Source organism: Mus musculus, chromosome 17 (genome assembly GCF_000001635.26).
Source record: "Mus musculus strain C57BL/6J chromosome 17, GRCm38.p6 C57BL/6J".
In the NCBI taxonomy this organism is placed as follows: domain Eukaryota; kingdom Metazoa; phylum Chordata; class Mammalia; order Rodentia; family Muridae; genus Mus; species Mus musculus.
The window spans coordinates 65461402-65485576 of NC_000083.6; the positions used below are offsets into that span (position 1 = coordinate 65461402).

A 24175-nucleotide genomic window follows, 5' to 3' on the forward strand; every position below is an offset into this window, starting at 1 on the left:
TGACACCATTGCATACACTAGCAAGCATTTGCTGAAAGGACCCTGATATAGCTGTCTCTTGTGAGATTAGGCCGGGGCCTAGCAAACACAGAAGTGGATGCTCACAGTCAGCTATTGGATGGATCACAGGGCCCCCAATGGAGGAGCTAGAGAAAGTAGCCAAGGAGCTAAAGAGATCTGCAACCCTGTAGGTGCAACATTATGAACTAACCAGTATCCCAGAGCTCTTGACTCTAGCTGCATATGTATCAAAAGATGGCCTAGTCGGCCATCACTGGAAAGAGAGGCCCATTGGACAGGCAAACTTTATATGCCCCAGTACATGGGAATGCCAGGGCCAAAAATGGGAGTGAGTGGGTAGGTGTTGGGAGCCGCGCCCACATTCGCCGTTACAAGATGGCGCTGACAGCTGTGTTCTAAGTGGTAAACAAATAATCTGCGCATGTGCCAAGGGTATCTTATGACTACTTGTGCTCTGCCTTCCCCGTGACGTCAACTCGGCCGATGGGCTGCAGCCAATCAGGGAGTGACACGTCCGAGGCGAAGGAGAATGCTCCTTAAGAGGGACGGGGTTTCGTTTTCTCTCTCTCTTGCTTCTTGCGCTCTTGCTTCTTGCACTCTTGCTCCTGAAGATGTAAGAAATAAAGCTTTGCCGCAGAAGATTCTGGTCTGTGGTGTTCTTCCTGGCCGGTCGTGAGAACGCGTCTAATAACAATTGGTGCCGAATTCCGGGACGAGAAAAAAAACTCGGGACTGGCGCAAGGAAGATCCCTCATTCCAAAACCAGAACTGCGGGTCGCGGTAATAAAGGTTCCCGTAAAGCAGACTGTTAAGAAGGATTCAACTGTATGAATTCAGAACTTTTCAGCTGGGGAACGAGAGTACCAGTGAGTACAGCTTTACGAGGTAAGTCTGATCTTGAACTTTCTAACGAAATTCAAGACAGTCTATCAGAAGTAAAGTGGAAAATGTTTGGCCTTGAATTTTTTCTGGTGTTAGGAGCCCTTTTGTTCCTTTTCACATGTTATCAAGTGGTTAAGATAGGGCGGATTCTAGATGAAATTCAGGACAAGCTATCAGAAGTAAAGCGGGGAGAGAGAGTAGGAGCAAAGAGAAAATATGGTACACAAAATAAGTATACAGGCCTTTCCAAGGGTCTTGAACCCGAGGAAAAGTTTAGGTCAGGTAAGAATACCTGGAGAGAGATTAGAAGAAAAAGAGGAAAAAGGGAAAAGAAGAAAGATCAATTAGCGGAGGTCTCTAGGAAAAGGAGCCTGTGCTCATCGCTGGATGGGCTCAGGAAGCCAGCTCTTAGTAGCTCTGAAGCAGGTGAAGAATTCTCCTCTGAGGAAACAGACTGGGAGGAAGAAGCAGCCCATTACCAGCCAGCTAATTGGTCAAGAAAAAAGCCAAAAGCGGCTGGCGAAGGCCAGTTTGCTGATTGGCCTCAGGGCAGTCGGCTTCAAGGTCCGCCCTATGCGGAGTCCCCGCCCTGCGTAGTGCGTCAGCAATGCGCAGAGAGGCAGTGCGCAGAGAGGCAGTGCGCAGACTCATTCATTCCCAGAGAGGAACAAAGGAAAATACAACAGGCATTTCCGGTCTTTGAAGGAGCCGAGGGTGGGCGTGTCCACGCTCCGGTAGAATACTTACAAATTAAAGAAATTGCCGAGTCGGTCCGTAAATATGGAACCAATGCTAATTTTACCTTGGTGCAGTTAGACAGGCTCGCCGGCATGGCACTAACTCCTGCTGACTGGCAAACGGTTGTAAAAGCCGCTCTCCCTAGTATGGGCAAATATATGGAATGGAGAGCGCTTTGGCACGAAGCTGCACAAGCGCAGGCCCGAGCAAACGCAGCTGCTTTGACTCCAGAGCAGAGAGATTGGACTTTTGACTTGTTAACGGGTCAGGGAGCTTATTCTGCTGATCAGACAAACTACCATTGGGGAGCTTATGCCCAGATTTCTTCCACGGCTATTAGGGCCTGGAAGGCGCTCTCTCGAGCAGGTGAAACCACTGGTCAGTTAACAAAGATAATCCAGGGACCTCAGGAATCCTTCTCAGATTTTGTGGCCAAAATGACAGAGGCAGCAGAGCGTATTTTTGGAGAGTCAGAGCAAGCTGCGCCTCTGATAGAACAGCTAATCTATGAGCAAGCCACAAAGGAGTGCCGAGCGGCCATAGCCCCAAGAAAGAACAAAGGCTTACAAGACTGGCTCAGGGTCTGTCGAGAGCTTGGGGGACCTCTCACCAATGCAGGCTTAGCGGCCGCCATCCTTCAATCTCAGAACCGCTCCATGAGCAGAAATGATCAGAGGACATGTTTTAACTGCGGAAAGCCTGGGCATTTTAAGAAAGATTGCAGAGCTCCAGATAAACAGGGAGGGACTCTCACTCTTTGCTCTAAGTGTGGCAAGGGTTATCATAGAGCCGACCAGTGTCGCTCTGTGAGGGATATAAAGGGCAGAATTCTTCCCCCACCTGATAGTCAATCAGCTTATGTGCCAAAAAACGGGTCATCGGGCCCTCGGTCCCAGGGCCCTCAAAGATATGGGAACCGGTTTGTCAGGACCCAGGAAGCAGTCAGAGAGGCGACCCAGGAAGACCCACAAGGGTGGACCTGCGTGCCGCCTCCGACTTCCTATTAATGCCTCAAATGAGTATTCAGCCGGTGCCAGTGGAGCCTATACCATCCTTGCCCCTGGGAACCATGGGCCTTATTCTCGGCCGGGGTTCACTCACCTTGCAGGGCTTAGTAGTCCACCCTGGAGTTATGGATTGTCAACATTCCCCTGAAATACAGGTCCTGTGCTCAAGCCCTAAAGGCGTTTTTTCTATTAGTAAAGGAGATAGGATAGCTCAGCTGCTGCTCCTCCCTGATAATACCAGGGAAAAATCTGCAGAACCTGAGATAAAGAAAATGGGCTCCTCAGGAAATGATTCTGCCTATTTGGTTGTATCTTTAAATGATAGACCTAAGCTCCGCCTTAAGATTAATGGAAAAGAGTTTGAAGGCATCCTTGATACCGGAGCAGATAAAAGTATAATTTCTACACATTGGTGGCCCAAAGCATGGCCCACCACAGAGTCATCTCATTCATTACAGGGCCTAGGATATCAATCATGTCCCACTATAAGCTCCGTTGCCTTGACGTGGGAATCCTCTGAAGGACAGCAAGGGAAATTCATACCTTATGTGCTCCCACTCCCGGTTAACCTCTGGGGAAGGGATATTATGCAGCATTTGGGCCTTATTTTGTCCAATGAAAACGCCCCATCGGGAGGGTATTCAACTAAAGCAAAAAATATCATGGCAAAGATGGGTTATAAAGAAGGAAAAGGGTTAGGACATCAAGAACAGGGAAGGATAGAGCCCATCTCACCTAATGGAAACCAAGACAGACAGGGTCTGGGTTTTTCCTTAGCGGCCATTGGGGCAGCACGACCCATACCATGGAAAACAGGGGACCCAGTGTGGGTTCCTCAATGGCACCTATCCTCTGAAAAACTAGAAGCTGTGATTCAACTGGTAGAGGAACAATTAAAACTAGGCCATATTGAACCCTCTACCTCACCTTGGAATACTCCAATTTTTGTAATTAAGAAAAAGTCAAGAAAGTGGAGACTGCTCCATGACCTCAGAGCCATTAATGAGCAAATGAACTTATTTGGCCCAGTACAGAGGGGTCTCCCTGTACTTTCCGCCTTACCACGTGGCTGGAATTTAATTATTATAGATATTAAAGATTGTTTCTTTTCTATACCTTTGTGTCCAAGAGATAGGCCCAGATTTGCCTTTACCATCCCCTCTATTAATCACATGGAACCTGATAAGAGGTATCAATGGAAGGTCTTACCACAGGGAATGTCCAATAGTCCTACTATGTGTCAACTTTATGTACAAGAAGCTCTTTTGCCAGTGAGGGAACAATTCCCCTCTTTAATTTTGCTCCTTTACATGGATGACATCCTCCTGTGCCATAAAGACCTTACCATGCTACAAAAGGCATATCCTTTTCTACTTAAAACTTTAAGTCAGTGGGGTTTACAGATAGCCACAGAAAAGGTCCAAATTTCTGATACAGGACAATTCTTGGGCTCTGTGGTGTCCCCAGATAAGATTGTGCCCCAAAAGGTAGAGATAAGAAGAGATCACCTCCATACCTTAAATGATTTCCAAAAGCTGTTGGGAGATATTAATTGGCTTAGACCTTTTTTAAAGATTCCTTCCGCTGAGTTAAGGCCTTTGTTTAGTATTTTAGAAGGAGATCCTCATATCTCCTCCCCTAGGACTCTTACTCTAGCTGCTAACCAGGCCTTACAAAAGGTGGAAAAAGCCTTACAGAATGCACAATTACAACGTATTGAGGATTCGCAGCCTTTCAGTTTGTGTGTCTTTAAGACAGCACAATTGCCAACTGCAGTTTTGTGGCAGAATGGGCCATTGTTGTGGATCCATCCAAACGTATCCCCAGCTAAAATAATAGATTGGTATCCTGATGCAATTGCACAGCTTGCCCTTAAAGGCCTAAAAGCAGCAATCACCCACTTTGGGCAAAGTCCATATCTTTTAATTGTACCTTATACCGCTGCACAGGTTCAAACCTTGGCAGCCACATCTAATGATTGGGCAGTTTTAGTTACCTCCTTTTCAGGAAAAATAGATAACCATTATCCAAAACATCCAATCTTACAGTTTGCCCAAAATCAATCTGTTGTGTTTCCACAAATAACAGTAAGAAACCCACTTAAAAATGGGATTGTGGTATATACTGATGGATCAAAAACTGGCATAGGTGCCTATGTGGCTAATGGTAAAGTGGTATCCAAACAATATAATGAAAATTCACCTCAAGTGGTAGAATGTTTAGTGGTCTTAGAAGTTTTAAAAACCTTTTTAGAACCCCTTAATATTGTGTCAGATTCCTGTTATGTGGTTAATGCAGTAAATCTTTTAGAAGTGGCTAGAGTGATTAAGCCTTCCAGTAGAGTTGCCAATATTTTTCAGCAGATACAATTAGTTTTGTTATCTAGAAGATCTCCTGTTTATATTACTCATGTTAGAGCCCATTCAGGCCTACCTGGCCCCATGGCTCTGGGAAATGATTTGGCAGATAAGGCCACTAAAGTGGTGGCTGCTGCCCTATCATCCCCAGTAGAGGCTGCAAGAAATTTTCATAACAATTTTCATGTGACGGCTGAAACATTACGCAGTCGTTTCTCCTTGACAAGAAAAGAAGCCCGTGACATTGTTACTCAATGTCAAAGCTGCTGTGAGTTCTTGCCAGTTCCTCATGTGGGAATTAACCCACGCGGTATTCGACCTCTACAGGTCTGGCAAATGGATGTTACACATGTTTCTTCCTTTGGAAAACTTCAATATCTCCATGTGTCCATTGACACATGTTCTGGCATCATGTTTGCTTCTCCGTTAACCGGAGAAAAAGCCTCACATGTGATTCAACATTGTCTTGAGACATGGAGTGCTTGGGGGAAACCCAGACTCCTTAAGACTGATAATGGACCAGCTTATACGTCTCAAAAATTCCAACAGTTCTGCCGTCAGATGGACGTGACCCACCTGACTGGACTTCCATACAACCCTCAAGGACAGGGTATTGTTGAGCGTGCGCATCGCACCCTCAAAACCTATCTTATAAAACAGAAGAGGGGAAATTTTGAGGAGACTGTACCCCGAGCACCAAGAGTGTCTGTGTCTTTGGCACTCTTTACACTCAATTTTTTAAATATTGATGCTCATGGCCATACTGCGGCTGAACGTCATTGTTCAGAGCCAGATAGGCCCAATGAGATGGTTAAATGGAAAAATGTCCTTGATAATAAATGGTATGGCCCGGATCCTATTTTGATAAGATCCAGGGGAGCTATCTGTGTTTTCCCACAGAATGAAGACAACCCATTTTGGGTACCAGAAAGACTCACCCGAAAAATCCAGACTGACCAAGGAAATACTAATGTCCCTCGTCTTGGTGATGTCCAGGGCGTCAATAATAAAAAGAGAGCAGCGTTGGGGGATAATGTCGACATTTCCACTCCCAATGATGGTGATGTATAATGCTCAAGTATTCTCCTGCTTTTTTACCACTAACTAGGAACTGGGTTTGGCCTTGATTCAGACAGCCTTGGCTCTGTCTGGACAGGTCCAGACGACTGACACCATTAACACTTTGTCAGCCTCAGTGACTACAGTCATAGATGAACAGGCCTCAGCTAATGTCAAGATACAGAGAGGTCTCATGCTGGTTAATCAACTCATAGATCTTGTCCAGATACAACTAGATGTATTATGACAAATAACTCAGCTGGGATGTGAACAAAAGTTTCCGGGATTGTGTGTTATTTCCATTCAGTATGTTAAATTTACTAGGGCAGCTAATTTGTCAAAAAGTCTTTTTCAGTATATGTTACAGAATTGGATGGCTGAATTTGAACAGATCCTTCGGGAATTGAGACTTCAGGTCAACTCCACGCGCTTGGACCTGTCGCTGACCAAAGGATTACCCAATTGGATCTCCTCAGCATTTTCTTTCTTTAAAAAATGGGTGGGATTAATATTATTTGGAGATACACTTTGCTGTGGATTAGTGTTGCTTCTTTGATTGGTCTGTAAGCTTAAGGCCTAAACTAGGAGAGACAAGGTGGTTATTGCCCAGGCGCTTGCAGGACTAGAACATGGAGCTCCCCCTGATATATGATATATCTATGCTTAGGCAATAGGTCGCTGGCCACTCAGCTCTTATATCCCATGAGGCTAGACTCATTGCACGGGATAGAGTGAGTGTGCTTCAGCAGCCCGAGAGAGTTGCACGGCTAAGCACTGCAATGGAAAGGCTCTGCGGCATATATGAGCCTATTCTAGGGAGACATGTCATCTTTCATGAAGGTTCAGTGTCCTAGTTCCCTTCCCCCAGGCAAAACGACACGGGAGCAGGTCAGGGTTGCTCTGGGTAAAAGCCTGTAAGCCTAAGAGCTAATCCTGTACATGGCTCCTTTACCTACACACTGGGGATTTGACCTCTATCTCCACTCTCATTAATATGGGTGGCCTATTTGCTCTTATTAAAAGGATAGGGGGAGATGTTGGGAGCCGCGCCCACATTCGCCGTTACAAGATGGCGCTGACAGCTGTGTTCTAAGTGGTAAACAAATAATCTGCGCATGTGCCAAGGGTATCTTATGACTACTTGTGCTCTGCCTTCCCCGTGACGTCAACTCGGCCGATGGGCTGCAGCCAATCAGGGAGTGACACGTCCGAGGCGAAGGAGAATGCTCCTTAAGAGGGACGGGGTTTCGTTTTCTCTCTCTCTTGCTTCTTGCGCTCTTGCTTCTTGCACTCTTGCTCCTGAAGATGTAAGAAATAAAGCTTTGCCGCAGAAGATTCTGGTCTGTGGTGTTCTTCCTGGCCGGTCGTGAGAACGCGTCTAATAACAGGTAGGGGAGTGGGGTGGGTGGGTATGGGGGACTTTTGGGATAGCATTGGAAATGTAACTGAGGAAAATATGTAATAAAAAAAAAGACAAAAAGAAAAGCAAAGAAATTCTTAAAAAATAAAATAAAATAAAATAAAATAAAATAAAGTATTTTCCTGACAAAAGCCCCTTCCGCTCCACTCCAGCCCAGGGCTTCCTGGCCAGCAGAGTTGCCTGACACCCGCAAGGGCCCACACAGGATTCTCCACGGGATCCTAAGACCTCTGGTGAGTGGAACACAGCGCCGGCCCCAATCCAATCGCGCGCGGAACCTGAGACTGCGGTACACAGGGAAGCAGACTACCCGGGCCTGACCCGGGGCAAAAGCCCCTTCCGCTCCACTCGAGCCCCGGGCTGCCATGCCAGCAGAGTCGCCTGACACCCGCAAGGGCCCACACAGGATTCCCCACGGGATCCTAAGACCTCTAGTGAGTGGAACACAACTTCTGCCAGGAGTCCGGTTCGAACACCAGATATCTGGGTACCTTCCCTGCAAGAAGAGAGCTTTCCTGCAGAGAATACTCTACCCACTGAAACCAAGGAGAGTGCTACCCTCCCAGGTCTGCTTATAGAGGCTAACAGAGTCACCTGAAGTACAAGCTCTTAACAGAGACAACTATAACAGCTAGCTTCAGAGATTACCAGATGGCGAAAGGCAAACGTAAGAATCCTACTAACAGAAATCAAGACCACTCACCATCATCAGAACGCAGCACTCCCACCCCACCTAGTCCTGGGCACTCCAACACAACCGAAAATCTAGACCGAGATTTAAAAGCATTTTTCATGATGATGATAGAGGACATCAAGAAGGACTTTCATAAGTCACTTAAAGAATTACAGGAGAGCACTGCTAAAGAGTTACAGGCCCTTAAAGAAAAGCAGGAAAACACAGCCAAACAGGTAGAAGTCCTTAAAGAAAAACAGGAAAACACATCCAAACAGGTAATGGAAATGAACAAAACCATACTAGAACTAAAAAGGGAAGTAGACACAGTAAAGAAAACACAAAGCAAGGCAACGCTGGAGATAGAAACCCTAGAAAAGAGATCTGGAACCATAGATGCGAGCATCAGCAACAGAATACAAGAAATGGAAGAGAGAATCTCAGGTGCAGAAGATTCCATAGAGAACATCGACACAACAGTCAAAGAAAATACAAAATGCAAAAGGATCCTAACTCAAAACATCCAGGAAATCCAGGACACAATGAGAAGACCAAACCTACGGATAATAGGAGTGGATGAGAATGAAGATTTTCAACTCAAAGGACCAGCAAACATCTTCAACAAAATAATTGAAGAAAACTTCCCAAACATAAAGAAAGAGATGCCCATGATCATAAAAGAAGCCTACAGAACTCCAAATAGACTGGACCAGAAAAGAAATTCCTCCCGACACATAATAATCAGAACAACAAATGCACTAAATAAAGATAGAATATTAAAAGCAGTAAGGGAGAAAGGTCAAGTAACATATAAAGGAAGGCCTATCAGAATTACACCAGACTTTTCACCAGAGACTATGAAAGCCAGAAGAGCCTGGACAGATGTTATACAGACACTAAGAGAACACAAATGCCAGCCCAGGCTACTATGCCCGGCCAAACTCTCAATTACCATAGATGGAGAAACCAAAGTATTCCACGACAAAACCAAATTCACACAATATCTTTCCACGAATCCAGCCCTTCAAAGGATAATAACAGAAAAGAAGCAATACAAGGATGGAAATCACGCCCTAGAACAAACAAGAAAGTAATCCCTCAACAAACCAAAAAGAAGACAGCCACAAGAACAGAATGCCAACTCTAACAACAAAAATAAAAGGAAGCAACAATTACTTTTCCTTAATATCTGTTAATATTAATGGACTCAATTCCACAATAAAAAGACATAGACTAACAGACTGGCTACACAAACACGACCCAACATTCTGCTGCTTACAGGAAACCCATCTCAGGGAAAAAGACAGACACTACCTCAGAGTGAAAGGCTGGAAAACAATTTTCCAAGCAAATGGTCTGAAGAAACAAGCTGGAGTAGCCATTCTAATATCGGATAAAATCGACTTCCAACCCAAAGTTATCAAAAAAGACAAGGAGGGACACTTCATACTCATCAAAGGTAAAATCCTCCAAGAGGAACTCTCAATTCTGAATATCTACGCTCCAAATGCAAGGGCAGCCACATTCATTAAAGACATTTTAGTAAAGCTCAAAGCACACATTGCACCTCACACAATAATAGTGGGAGACTTCAACACACCACTTTCATCAATGGACAGATTGTGGAAACAGAAACTAAACAGGGACACAGTGAAACTAACAGAAGTTATGAAACAAATGGACCTAACAGATATCTACAGAACATTTTATCCTAAAACAAAAGGATATACCTTCTTCTCAGCACCTCACGGTACCTTCTCCAAAATTGACCATATAATTGGTCACAAAACAGGCCTCAATAGATACAAAAATATTGAAATTGTCCCATGTATAATCAGACCACCATGGCCTAAGACTGATCTTCAATAACAACATAAATAATGGAAAGCCAACATTCACGTGGAAACTGAACAACACTCTTCTCAATGATACCTTGGTCAAGGAAGGAATAAAGAAAGAAATTAAAGACTTTTTAGAGTTTAATGAAAATGAAGCCACAACGTACCCAAACCTTTGGGACACAATGAAAGCATTTCTAAGAGGGAAACTCATAGCTCTGAGTGCCTCCAAGAAGAAACGGGAGAGAGCACATACTATCAGCTTGACAACACATCTAAAAGCTCTAGAAAAAAAGGAAGCAAATTCACCCAAGAGGAGTAGATGGCAGGAAATAATCAAACTCAGGGGTGAAATCAACCAAGTGGAAACAAGAAGAACTATTCAAAGAATTAACCAAACGAGGAGTTGGTTCTTTGAGAAAATCAACAAGATAGATAAACCCTTAGCTAGACTTACTAAAGGGCACAGGGACAAAATCCTAATTAACAAAATCAGAAATGAAAAGGGAGACATAACAACAGATCCTGAAGAAATCCAAAACACCATCAGATCCTTCTACAAAAGGTTATACTCAACAAAACTGGAAAACCTGGACGAAATGGACAAATTTCTGGACAGATACCAGGTACCAAAGTTGAGTCAGGATCAAGTTGACCATCTAAACAGTCCCATATCACCTAAAGAAATAGAAGCAGTTATTAATAGTCTCCCAGCCAATAAAAGCCCAGGACCAGACGGGTTTAGTGCAGAGTTCTATCAGACCTTCAAAGAAGATCTAATTCCAGTTCTGCACAAACTATTTCACAAAATAGAAGTAGAAGGTACTCTACCCAACTCATTTTATGAAGCCACTATTACTCTGATACCTAAACCACAGAAAGATCCAACAAAGATAGAGAACTTCAGACCAATTTCTCTTATGAATATCGATGCAAAAATCCTCAATAAAATTCTTGCTAACCGAATCCAAGAACATATTAAAGCAATCATCCATCCTGACCAAGTAGGTTTTATTCCAGGAATGCAGGGATGGTTTAATATACGAAAATCCATCAATGTAATCCATTATATAAACAAACTCAAAGACAAAAACCACATGATCATCTCGTTAGATGCAGAAAAAGCATTTGACAAGATTCAACACCCATTCATGATAAAAATTTTGGAAAGATCAGGAATTCAAGGCCCATACCTAAACATGATAAAAGCAATCTACAGCAAACCAGTAGCCAACATCAAAGTAAATGGAGAGAAGCTAGAAGCAATCCCACTAAAATCAGGGACTAGACAAGGCTGCCCACTTTCTCCCTACCTTTTCAACATAGTACTTGAAGTATTAGCCAGAGCAATTCGACAACAAAAGGAGATCAAGGGGATACAAATTGGAAAAGAGGAACTCAAAATATCACTTTTTGCAGATGATATGATAGTATATATAAGTGACCCTAAAAATTCTACCAGAGAACTCCTAAACCTGATAAGCAGCTTCGGTGAAGTAGCTGGATATAAAATAAACTCAAACAAGTCAATGGCCTTTCTCTATACAAAGAATAAACAGGCTGAGAAAGAAATTAGGGAAACAACACCCTTCTCAATAGTCACAAATAGTATAAAATATCTTGGCGTAACTCTAACTAAGGAGGTGAAAGATCTGTATAATAAAAACTTCAAATCTCTGAAGAAAGAAATTAAAGAAGATCTCAGAAGATGGAAAGATCTCCCATGCTCATGGATTGGCAGGATCAACATTGTAAAAATGGCTATCTTGCCAAAAGCTATCTACAGATTCAATGCAATCCCCATCAAAATTCCAACTCAATTCTTCAACGAATTAGAAGGAGCAATTTGCAAATTCATCTGGAATAACAAAAAACCTAGGATAGCAAAAACTCTTCTCAAGGATAAAAGAACCTCTGGTGGAATCACCATGCCTGACCTAAAGCTTTACTACAGAGCAATTGTGGTAAAAACTGCATGGTACTGGTATAGAGACAGACAAGTAGACCAATGGAATAGAATTGAAGACCCAGAAATGAACCCACACACCTATGGTCACTTGATCTTCGACAAGGGAGCTAAAACCATCCAGTGGAAGAAAGACAGCATTTTCAACAAATGGTGCTGGCACAACTGGTTGTTATCATGTAGAAGAATGCGAATCGATCCATACTTATCTCCTTGTACTAAGGTCAAATCTAAATGGATCAAAGAACTTCACATAAAACCAGAGACACTGAAACTTATAGAGGAGAAAGTGGGGAAAAGCCTTGAAGATATGGGCACAGGGGAAAAATTCCTGAACAGAACAGCAATGGCTTGTGCTGTAAGATCGAGAATTGACAAATGGGACCTACTGAAACTCCAAAGTTTCTGCAAGGCAAAAGACACCGTCAATAAGACAAAGAGACCACCAACAGATTGGGAAAGGATCTTTACCTATCCTAAATCAGATAGGGGACTAATATCCAACATATATAAAGAACTCAAGAAGGTGGACTTCAGAAAATCAAACAACCCCATTAAAAAATGGGGCTCAGAACTGAACAAAGAATTCTCACCTGAGGAATACCGAATGGCAGAGAAGCACCTGAAAAAATGTTCAACATCCTTAATCATCAGGGAAATGCAAATCAAAACAACCCTGAGATTCCACCTCACACCAGTCAGAATGGCTAAGATCAAAAATTCAGGTGACAGCAGATGCTGGCGAGGATGAGGAGAAAGAGGAACACTCCTCCATTGTTGGTGGGATTGCAGGCTTGTACAACCACTCTGGAAATCAGTCTGGCGGTTCCTCAGAAAATTGGACATAGTACTACCGGAGGATCCAGCAATACCTCTCCTGGGCATATATCCAGAAGATGCCCCAACTGGTAAGAAGGACACATGCTCCACTATGTTCATAGCAGCCTTATTTATAATAGCCAGAAGCTGGAAAGAACCCAGATGCCCCTCAACAGAGGAATGGATACAGAAAATGTGGTACATCTACACAATGGAGTACTACTCAGCTATTAAAAAGAATGAATTTATGAAATTCCTAGCCAAATGGATGGACCTGGAGGGCATCATCCTGAGTGAGGTAACACATTCACAAAGGAACTCACACAATATGTACTCACTGATAAGTGGATATTAGCCTCAAACCTAGGATTCCCAAGATATAAGGTACAATTTGCTAAACACATGAAACTCAAGAAGAATGAAGACTGAAGTGTGGACACTATGCCCCTCCTTAGAATTGGGAACAAAACACCCATGGAAGGAGTTACAGAGACAAAGTTTGGAGCTGAGATGAAAGGATGGACCATGTAGAGACTTCCATATCCAGGGATCCACCCCATAATCAGCATCCAAACGCTGACACCATTGCATACCCTAGCAAGATTTTATTGAAAGGACCCGGATGTAGCTATCTCTTGTGAGACTATGCCGGGGCCTAGCAAACACAGAAGTGGATGCTCACAGTCAGCTAATGGATGTATCACAGGGCTCCCAATGGAGGAGCTAGAGAAAGAACCCAAGGAGCTAAAGGGATCTGCAACCCTATAGGTGGAACAACATTATGAACTAATCAGTACCCCGGAGCTCTTGACTCTAGCTGCATATGTATCAAAAGATGGCCTAGTCGGCCATCACTGGAAAGAGAGGCCCATTGGACACGTAAACGTTGTATGCCCCAGTACAGGGGAACGCCAGGGCCAAAAAGGGGGAGTGGGTGGGTAGGGGAGTGGGGGTGGGTGGGTAGGGGGGACTTTTGGTATAGCATTGGAAATGTAAATGAGCTAAATACCTAATAAAAAATGAAAAAAAAAATAAAGCAGATCGTAAAAGTAAAAAAAAAAAAAAAAAAGTATTTTCCTTGAACAGATATAAAGTGAATTTAAAAAAAAACAACAACAATTAAATTTTTTAAAAAAAATTTAATATATTTTCCAGGATGGTGAGAAGGCTCGGTGGATGAAGTGCTTTCTGCGCAAGAGTGAGACTGGGTATGAATCCATAGCACACACAGAAAAGCTTACTGCTCAGGCATCCCACCTGCAACACCAGCTCTCTGAAATTGGAGACAGGGGATCCCAGAGCAAGGTTCCGACCTAGACTATTCAGGTGTAATAGAGCATCCCCAGGTTCAGGGAAAGACTCTGCCTCGGTAAAGAGGATCCAGAGCAATCGGTGAAGGGTCCAACCTCTGGCCTTGCAATCTATACAGACAGACATGCACGTATATTGCATATATGCATGTCCACACACGTGCAAACATGAATATATACATGCATGCACACAATACACACAAGCAAAAAACCTGATTTCTTCCTTTATTGAAAAATTTAAAAAGAACAAATTCTCTGTTATAAACTATAAAATTAATGGAAAAAAATCCTGTTTCAAAGCACGGCTTTTCAGAAACTATTAGAATAAAGGAAATTAATGATCACCAAAGAGACTGAAGTTGGTCTTCTGAAAAACATGTTTTATACACAATTACAAGACTCATTGGATTTGTGTTTGTATAATATTTGCTTATTAAATAATTGATTGTTAATGATATAAGAAATTTTAACTGTGTACGAGAATTATTTTAATCTCTCAATTTGTGCTTGAAAGGGTGGCGTCTCACTGTGTAGCTCTGGCTGCCACAAAAGTCACTTCGTTAAGGCTCGTCTTGGACTCACGGAGTCCAGTCTGCTTCTGCCTCTCCTGGTGCTGAAATTCAAGGCATGTGCCATCATCGCTAGCCAGTCTGAGCATTGGGAAGGTTTCAGTTGACTTTGGTGGTATATTAAATGTTATTTCAACATGAAACATGGAGAGCATGACCTGTTGTTGCATTTGTTTCGTGGCCAGTCTCTACTTTACATTCTTTCCCTTGATAAAACAGAACCTGCTAACATGTTAACTTGGGAATCTAAGTTATGCTGGTATTTGTTCTTAAGTGGCTGAGGTGGGGCCCACGTGGAAGAGGTGTTATGCCATTATGCCCCTCAGAGAAGTAACAAGTCACACGGACGGCCCATACCTCAACCAACGAGCATTCTATGATCCACGAGCTGTGCATGAGCGAGCATGTGTGCTGGCAACCCTCCCTTCCAACCTCCCTCCTCCAGCTTAGCCTGGATCTACCAAGGCATGCTGGATCAATGAGAATGGGTGTAGGGTCACAGCGACTTTATCTTATAGAAACACAACACAGTACGCCCACCATATCTGTTTACCAACCAGGTCAGAATATGGATCCTCAGTTTCATCTGGGCTTTCCACGAATGGTTCAGAATGAAGCTCTCTTTTACAGATAATTTCCGATGTTTTCAGGATGAACTGCACGTTGGAGATGATGTTCGGATACTTGTAGTAGGACGGTTCCGAGAAATGAAGTGCTATTAGAAGAAAACTTGTTTGTGAGAGATGTTCTGCTCGTATCTTGCACTGTGCCACACCATCGCTAGCCAGTGTGATCCGTTTGTCTTTTAGCTATGAAAGCATCATTAGGTTTCGATGTTTCTGGGCTCCTACTGTTGTGCGTTGCTCTGTCTGGTTAAAATTTATAATGGTATGTGTGTCCTCTGGTGGTGAGGGAAAACACTACATCTTGAATAAATCGCATGAGAGTTTTTATAATCCAGGACAGCTTTGCGTGGTAGCTGAATGTACAATCAGATAATACTACTAGTCTCCAGCTCTCTGCTGCCATTAGTTAAGGTGTCTGCATCTAAGGGTAGAGCTCTGTGAGATTTCCCGCAGTGGTCTGCCCTAAACACATACGTACATGAGCAGCGCTAAATGGATCAGTGTGATCTGTTGATAGATACATAGGAGCATGGCTATAATTAAAGAAGTAGTCATGAGTTTGAAAAGAGATCAGAAGAATTAGAGGGGGAGGGGAGGGGTGAAGCTAATGTAAATGTAGCACTCGTCTATGAAATTCTTACAAATTTTAAACTAAAGCATATATATGGCTAAACATAGTATGGGTATTCTATATTATAATATATAATTGTTATATATGGTACATATTAATACTTATATGTGGTTACTATTCCATTTTTTCCAGTCTCAAGTGATCAGCCCTGAACACATTTACATATGAGCAACATTAAATAGACTCGGTGGGTTTCATATGGGATCTGTCTCCTGCAAGTCCCTTTAGCTGTAGTAATCTCTCAAACCCTACTCCTCACTTTTTCTGTGGCATTCATATCCACTGTTGCGGTTTTCCAAATCTTGACCTTATTAGTCAATATGTTTATGTTTCTCTTCTAGACATCTCTCCAGTGCAACTATTTATGTTTTTTGATACCCGTTCCTCAACAAGTCCTTTTTTCCAGTGTATAAGTGGATGCATATTAGAACATGTTGAATCGCAGTGCTGATGGCATTTCTGCCTTTGAGGACCAATCAGGACAGTTAGAAGGATGCTGGTTTATGTACATCCACGCCGAGATGGCCTCCACCATCCTCTCCTCTCCCTAGTCCTGTCCAGCACCTACACTGCAGCTAGACCTGCTTTAAAATACAAGCACTGTTGCTTTATAGTTTGGTGTGGTAGCCACTGGTACAAATGGGAAAGCTGGGCCTTGGGTCACCACCATAGCTTATTTGGAAAATAAATAGTTGCTCACAGAAGTCTAGAGGGGGATGGGGAGGAGGAGGTGATGGTTAAAGAAAACGAGGTTTCGGCCAGGGTTACACCCTGGTCGTCTATGGCACAGGTGATGAATACAGATCATTAAAATGTAGGTTTTATTCAGATTACAGAGAGACTAGATTTTTAAATGTTCTCACCACAAGAAGTTCTAAGTTCCTGAGGGAAAGCAGACACTGAAGAGACACTGCCTGGCCCAGCGGCCCTCACTGGAGGCCTCTCTTTTCATGAGACATAAAACAGCTTGCGCTCTTTGTAGTGACAGTCTGGGGATCTTAAAATCGGGCATAAAACATTTATAAGCATAAAAATAAAAAAAATACTCTACCGTATAAATATGGCTGCAGCCTAAGCAAATGTTGTTTAAAGCTTTCTAAGTGACCATGCAGGAAGAATACAAAAAGCCGTAAGAAGATCAAATAGCCAATCTGTCAAGAGAGAAGAGAGAAAGGCGTCTTTGTGTCGCACCAGTAAATGCTCAAAAACCAGAGAGGAAGATAAACCATTTGATTATTACCCTTACTCTTTGATAAAAACAATTTCAAACTTGGTTGATATTATGTGTTTTTTGAAATAATTTTAAAACGGTTATGTCAAGACTGAAGTGCTAGTTCAGCCAGAAGAAAGACTTGGATAAATCCTCTCTACCCTCTTTCAAATGGGCCATTCTGGATGCCGTTTGCTTCTTTCTCCTTTAAAGCAACATTGTTTTTCCGCATTGTAGATCATAGCCCTTAAATAACTCATGAAATGAATTGATGGGGGAGTTATATAAAAATAGGATACATGGGAGAGAAAATGTTATGATGTGTTTGAGAGTTCCTTTTATTTCCCTATATAGAAGGCCATATATTATGTATGTGTAGATCACAGAGTGTTATATATTTCCTCCTATGGCTTTTAACCAAAACAGTTTGAAACACAGTCTTGGGGAGTACTGGGGGGGAAAGTACATCTTCAGCTAAAACCGGGGGGGGGGCTATACAACCTACAGAAAGTGGGATGTCTGCAGAAACATACGATACACAAGATTTCATATAATGATATGAAAACCATAGTCTCAAAAACGAGCTGCATCTGTATAAGTTATTAAATCAAAGACCCACATAGAATGACAGGAACAATGGCCACTGGGTTTGTAGGTGAGAGAAATCAAACACTTTAACAGAGATGCAAACTATTAACTGAAAAACATGTTAAAATACAGCACAATAGTTGTGTCTGGCCAAGCCTCAAATTCATCACCTCACACTCTTAAGAAGAGGAGATAAATGGTATTACAGGAATCAAAAGCTAGGGTGGTCTTTTATGAGTAAACCCTCAATTTCTACTAACTCTCTTTTTTTTTTTACCAGGAGCCTTTGTTATTAACATTGATTTGTTGAACTAAAATTGGTATTTAGAAATGTTTCTAAAACTTATGAGTACCAGCCTTCTACACATAAAAATAAAGTATCTGGAGTGTGTTGTGCAGTGGCTTTGCATGAGGTTGGCTCTCTAAGAAAGTGCCAGTAAGAGACAAGAAAGTAAAATCCACAGGCTGTGTAACACACAGCAACATGGATGGCCCGCTGACAGGCACAAGTTCCTAGGATTAAAGGTAAAGGCTTAAAAGGCAGCCAGGGCGGGAGGGACTATTTAAGATTTTTTTATTAGATATTTTCTTCATTTACATTTCAAATGCTATCCCCAAAGCCCCCCTATACCCTCGTCCTGCCCTGCTCCCCAACCCACCCACTCCTGATTCATGGCCCTGGCATTCCCCTGTACTGGGGCATATGATCTTCGCAGTACCAAGGGCCTCTCCTCCCATTGATGGCCAACTAAGCCATCCTCTGCTACATATGCAACTAGAGACACAAGCTCCTGGAGGGTACTGTTTAGCTCATATTGTTGTTCCTCCTATAGGGTTACAGACCCCTTTAGCTCCTTGGGTACTTTCTCTAGCTCCTCCATTGGGGGCCCTGTGTTCCATCCTATAGATGACTGTGAGCATCCACTTCTGTATTTGCCAGGCACTGGCACAGCCTCACAAGAGACTGAGAGGAGTAATAAATCATGCTCATGCTGTGTTATACCCTGATTTCATCGTCAATGTTACCTGACTGACAGGTTGTCCTTAGTTACTACTACACCTGGAAAAGAAAACAAACAAAAACAAAAAGACAGCTAAGAAGTTTTTGTTTGTAGCATTCTATTGAAAACTGTCCCTTTCCCTATCTCTGGGGACACCTCTGTGGTCTCGCTACATCTCTCTGTAGCCTGACAGCTCAGACTTTGCCTCCCACGTGAAGCTCTGCTTCCATCCCTCTGTCTGTCTGTCTCACCTCCCTCCCTTTCTTCACCTTGCTTCTTCCTCATTTTTCTTTCCACCTCCTCTCTCGTGTCCCCAGCGCTTCTGACTGGGAGATCAATACTACACAAGAATTCTTTTGCTTCATATGTTTGCATTTCTACTGAGTGTTTATTTTGTAGCTCACACATATGCAGACTGGTGTTTCTTATATTTTTCTCTCTATACTTCTAGAAGAATGCTTCAGTAATTAAAATTCTTACATTTAGAAAACAGATAACAGGAAAGACCGTGCACAAAATCTGGACTGGGGGCGGTGTTCACGAACCGTATATTACTTATTTACTTGGGCCTTAATAGTTTCACTAAATGAGGAGTCAGATGTTGGAGATGGGGGGTGGAGAACTTTTCTGACAATACCGCTGCTGCCATGGCTTTGAAGGCCAATTTAAGGAAGGCTGCTTCTTTCCCCAAGAGTCCAATCTACCTCTTGGTGATGACATGCCACCACCTCTTCTCTTAGGATGTAAGCAATCAGGATGACCAAGGGTGGGAAAACCCCTCAGGAAGGCAAATTCACCTCAAGCCATGCTGAAGAAATCAGAGGCATTATTAATCTTCCACTGGGATAATGTGTATGTCCTTCCCAGTATTCCATCCCCCAGTCCAGTCTCTACAAGCCACTGTGAAGCTCTCTTGCATCTTGGCTTTTTCTCTATCTCTTCTCCATTACCTCTGGGAAGCTGCTGCTCTGACAACTGGCCTGCCCTGGGTTTTTCTTTAAAATTCCAATAAAGTTAACCTGGAGCTTCTGTTTGAGTCTGTTCTTGAATTCTTTCATTAATGGGACCAAGAATTCCAAGTGAGGAGGCCAAGCTCCCTGAGAGTTGACTCTGGTGGAACTCCCAAATTCTTTCTAGCTGTTACGTCTCCAGAAGTGCATCTGTCCAGAAATGACAACTCAAGCTGAACTGTGCAAGGACTTTTGGAGGTTAGATAAAAGCCAGCATTTTTTTTCAAGAACTTGTGGGATAGGTTCTCATACACAAAGAGGAGTCATTTGCCTTGTGTCTGGCAGAAGGAAGAGCATACGGCTCTCCGCTGGCATGTGCCTGTGATTGCATATCAACCCGGTGCTAGCCTCCAGGTTTCTTCAGTCCCTAGTCACAAGTATCTGTGACACATCTCAGAGCCCTTCTTGATTCCTTCTTCCTCCTGTGCTGTGCTAGTCCCCAGAGTATTTCAGATCCCTGCTCTCTTTATAACATCAAGGTTTCTCTGCCTGCCAGCCATTCTTGCTGTTCTCCCACCCTGTCCAGTCCTCCTCCTCGTCCTCGTCCTCCTCGTCCTCCTCCTCCTCCTGTTCTCTGTCTCTCTCTGTCTCTATGTCTCTCTGTGTCTCTCTCTGTCTCTATGTCTCTCTGTGTCTCTCTCTGTCTCTGCCTCTCTCTCTCCTCTCTCTCTCTCTCTCTCTCTCTCTCTCTCTCTCTCTCTCTCTCTCTCTCTCTCTCCCTGTTCTAGATGTTCTCTCTCTTACCCACAATAAAAGCACCAGTAACATTACCTTTTGATAACATCTTCTGTCAAAAGGAAATAGCAAAAGGAAGGTTTCCAATAGGCTTCTGGTTTCATAAGGAGAATTCTCTGAAAGCCAGGAAGGCACTTTGGGACTCAGGGCATGCTATTTCCACTGATTAGTTTGTATTCGCTCAAGAGAGAGAGAGAGAGAGAGAGAGAGAGAGAGAGAGAGAGAGAGCTAGCTTTTAAATTGTGGTGTCATGGCTGAGAGTCCACTGAACGTTCTGGTCTACAGTATCTGTCTAGGTTTTCAAAACATCTCCTGCTGAAATGGTAAGTTATTTCAGTTCCCCGTGACACAATGTTTTCACCGATGTTCAAAACAGAAGCTACTATGACCCATACACCGTAAGACACAAAAAGTCAGCAGATGTCTCCCACACATTTATCATCGTGCAACGTACACAGTCACATGCTGGTCATTTAGAGCTGCTACAAGAACCTGCGAGAATTGTTTAACCTGAAGATGAGAAGCTATCGAAGTGCTTCAAAATTTAGATGATGGATTTACTTTGATGAAGAGGCAAAACATCCAAACCGAGGCTGTGCTTCGAAATCACTTTCCCTCTGCAGAAAACTAGGTCAAGGCAGGAAGTGGGGTAGCTGGAGCAGCACAGACAGTAGACTTGTGGGCCTACGCTGCACATTTCCATTTGACCTCTTTCATTATGAACATGCACACGGGTAATTTCTGTGTCACACCTGTATCTATAGTTAAATTCTGATCTGTTTTCATATTTTCAAATATAAATGTGTCTCCATAATGGGCAGTTCAAAAAATACAAAAAAAAATGTAAATCATTATAATCAGGGCTGGAGAGATGACTCAGCGGTTAAGAGCACTGACTGCTCTTTCAGAGGTCCTGAGTTCAATTCCCAGCAACCACATGGTGGCTCACAACCATCTGTAATGGGATCAGACACCCTCTTCTGGTGTGTCTGAAGACAGCAACAGTGTACTCATATACATAAAATAAATAAAATTTTTAAAATATCATAACAATCTCACCACACGGAGACAAGTCTTGGCATGTTAAGTCTTTCATTCTACTCGGGATTTCAGGTCTCTGCTTGGGCAGTTTATCTGAGGTTTCCTAACATTCTGCCGTTTTCTCCTAACATGTTCAAAAAGCTCCAAGACTAAATATAGTTATCTCCCGAAAACTTCCTAATGGTGGATAGATCTGGGAATACTCTCTTGTGATCAAAGCTGTAAAATGCATATTTTGCTCAATCAGTTTTGCTTGTTGTAGAGACAGATGGCATGGAATTCTTAAGGAAATCTTCCTACTCTTTCTTTCCTTTTTTGTAATAATGAAACCATTATTTAAGCCTAATTTATTTGCAATAAGACCACCAGTTACTCTTAAAATTATTTTTATAATAAATTTTTCCCACGTCAACTGTTCCCATGTCAACTGGCTATTACAAACATTGGAATCATTTGACTAAAGACTTTACAGAGCATGACCCATCTGATGACGGCTCCCTGCTGAATCACTCTATCTTGACAGAGTGCCGACAGGGCCACATGCATCGAATTGAAATGAAGGTTATTTCTCAGAAGCTCAAAATAAAGAACATAGCATGTTTTTTTTTTAAATCCCTAAAAGAAAGGGCTAGAGAGAGAGAGAGTTCAGTGGTTAAGAGGACATGGGTTCAGTTTCTGTCACCTACATGGAAGCTCACAACTAGAGTCTGCAACTGCAGGTCCAGAGGATCCAATTCCCTCATCTGGTCTCTGCGAGCACTACACACACACACACACATTCATACATACACATACTTATGAACATCTATATGCACATGTACACATACACAAACATGCATACATACTCACATATGCACACTCACACACATACATTCATATATACACACACATATATACATACTCATGAACACCTATATGCATATACACACACATGCACATACACTCATACACACACACATGTACACATATACACATATACATGTGCACACACACAATGCACAGAAATACAGATAGACACATACATACACTCATACACACATGCACACACATATGCACATACACACATGCACATGTGCACAGACACACACTCGCACATTCACTCACACACATACACTCACACAATACACACACACACACATGCATGAACACATACACAGTACACAGACACATGAGAGCAAATGATTCATACAGATAAAATGAAATAAATCCTTTTTTATCCTTAAAAGAAAATCTTTGTATACTTAGAACTGCGGTATGATAATGTTTATATAATTATATTCTTACACAGTTCGTAAAATTCTATTTTCTCAAACTATTTCATCTTTTGCATATTTCACCCAGCAGCAACCTGCTAGTAATGCTCAAAGATCATTAAACCACCCTTCTTAAATGCCAGTCTTGTTTGATCCCAAAGCAGACAGCACTTAGAGTCTCCTATCACTCGCGCCTGTAACAATTAAAATTTAAAACATACCTTCACCAGTTTTATCTCAACTGAATATAAATATCCCTTCATGAATGCATCGCAACAGAGTCGATATAAAACGGATTCCGCGAGAAAAAACAGGGCAGGAAGCTGATCGTGATCAAAGGAGACATGGTCCAAGGAGGCGTGGAGCATATTTAAAGCTTCTGAAACATGAACGAAGTGAAATTGTGTCACTGAAAAATTAACCCTGGCTTTCTGCATATTATACTTAACATCTTCCGATTCATCCGATTCAGGGTTTCATTGTACTCAAATGCTTTCCAGCCTTCCCAGTGAGAGTCACCTCAAACCTCAGGAGGTCTAGAGACTGCTTCAATCAATAGGACCCAGAAAAAGTGACTATGTGTGATTTCCGAGGCCAAATTCATTGTTTACCTAACCTTCCTCCCCATGCCCTGCCCCTCTTCCCACACCACGCCCCTCTTCCCCTCCCGTTCCCTCATTTCCATCCCCCTTCTCCCCAGGTAGCAATGAAGATGGTTGGTGGTAAACCAGGAGGCCTCACACCACATTATCTCTTAAACAACTGATAGAGGTGGCAGAGCTGAATTGCGGGGCCATAAAAATAAGTTAAGCGCAGAACGTGTGTTTCTTTCTCCGAGTTCTTGAGCTCTCCGGCATCGTAACAAATCCCAATTTCCTCGGGAAATATCCTCTGACCTTAGCAGTTAACATCCCCAAACTCATTTTATAAGGCACACATATAACGTTTAGTTTAACGAGAGAAGGAATTCTATCCCCTTGAAAATGATGTTATTTAATTTCCTTTTTAGATTAGTTGGAAGTTGCTTGAAAGAAGCCATGTAAGTGAGAAGTACCAGATAAAGGGCTATGAGTAACACTTTCTGCTTTAAAACAGAAGGAAAAAAGCCAAGCCTAGGGCCATCTGATTGACGTTTTATAAGTAAGGCTATAATGTGCATAAACACCTTTATTTAGGTAACCACTGCAGATAGACTTAGGCAAAGACAGTATACAGTGACTTTTAAATTCATTACCAACTTTAGGGGAAAGATAGTTAAGACTATACTGAGAAAAAGCTTTTGTTTTGTTTTGGTTCGGTTTTTGTTTTTAGGATAGGATTTCTCTGTGTAGCTTTGGCCGTCCTGGAACTTGCTCTGTAGATCAGGCAGATCTTGAACTCACAGAGATCTATCTGCCTGCCTCTGCCTTCCAAATGTTGTA

At 42.6% G+C, this 24175-nt stretch overlaps 1 protein-coding gene across 8 annotated transcripts in view; it reads right to left on the bottom strand.

Moving 5' to 3' along the window:
• Positions 1-24175, bottom strand: part of Tmem232 (transmembrane protein 232) — a 285084-nt gene that overhangs the window by 205403 nt on the left and 55506 nt on the right. For 5 of the 8 annotated variants that reach the window (XR_003952145.1, XM_006524493.3, NM_001008973.2 and 2 more), the window contains 3 exons: positions 22976-23133; positions 16968-17067; positions 15217-15374 (listed from right to left, as the gene is read on the bottom strand). Coding sequence is in view for 7 of the 8 variants with exons in the window: in NM_001008973.2 (NP_001008973.2) it covers positions 15217-15374; positions 16968-17067; positions 22976-23133 (416 nt within the window). In the remaining variant the exon portion in view is untranslated. The remainder of the gene's footprint in view (positions 1-15216; positions 15375-16967; positions 17068-22975; positions 23134-24175) is intronic. The other 3 variants (XM_006524492.3, XM_030249871.1, NM_001289486.1) reach the window with 2 other exon arrangements.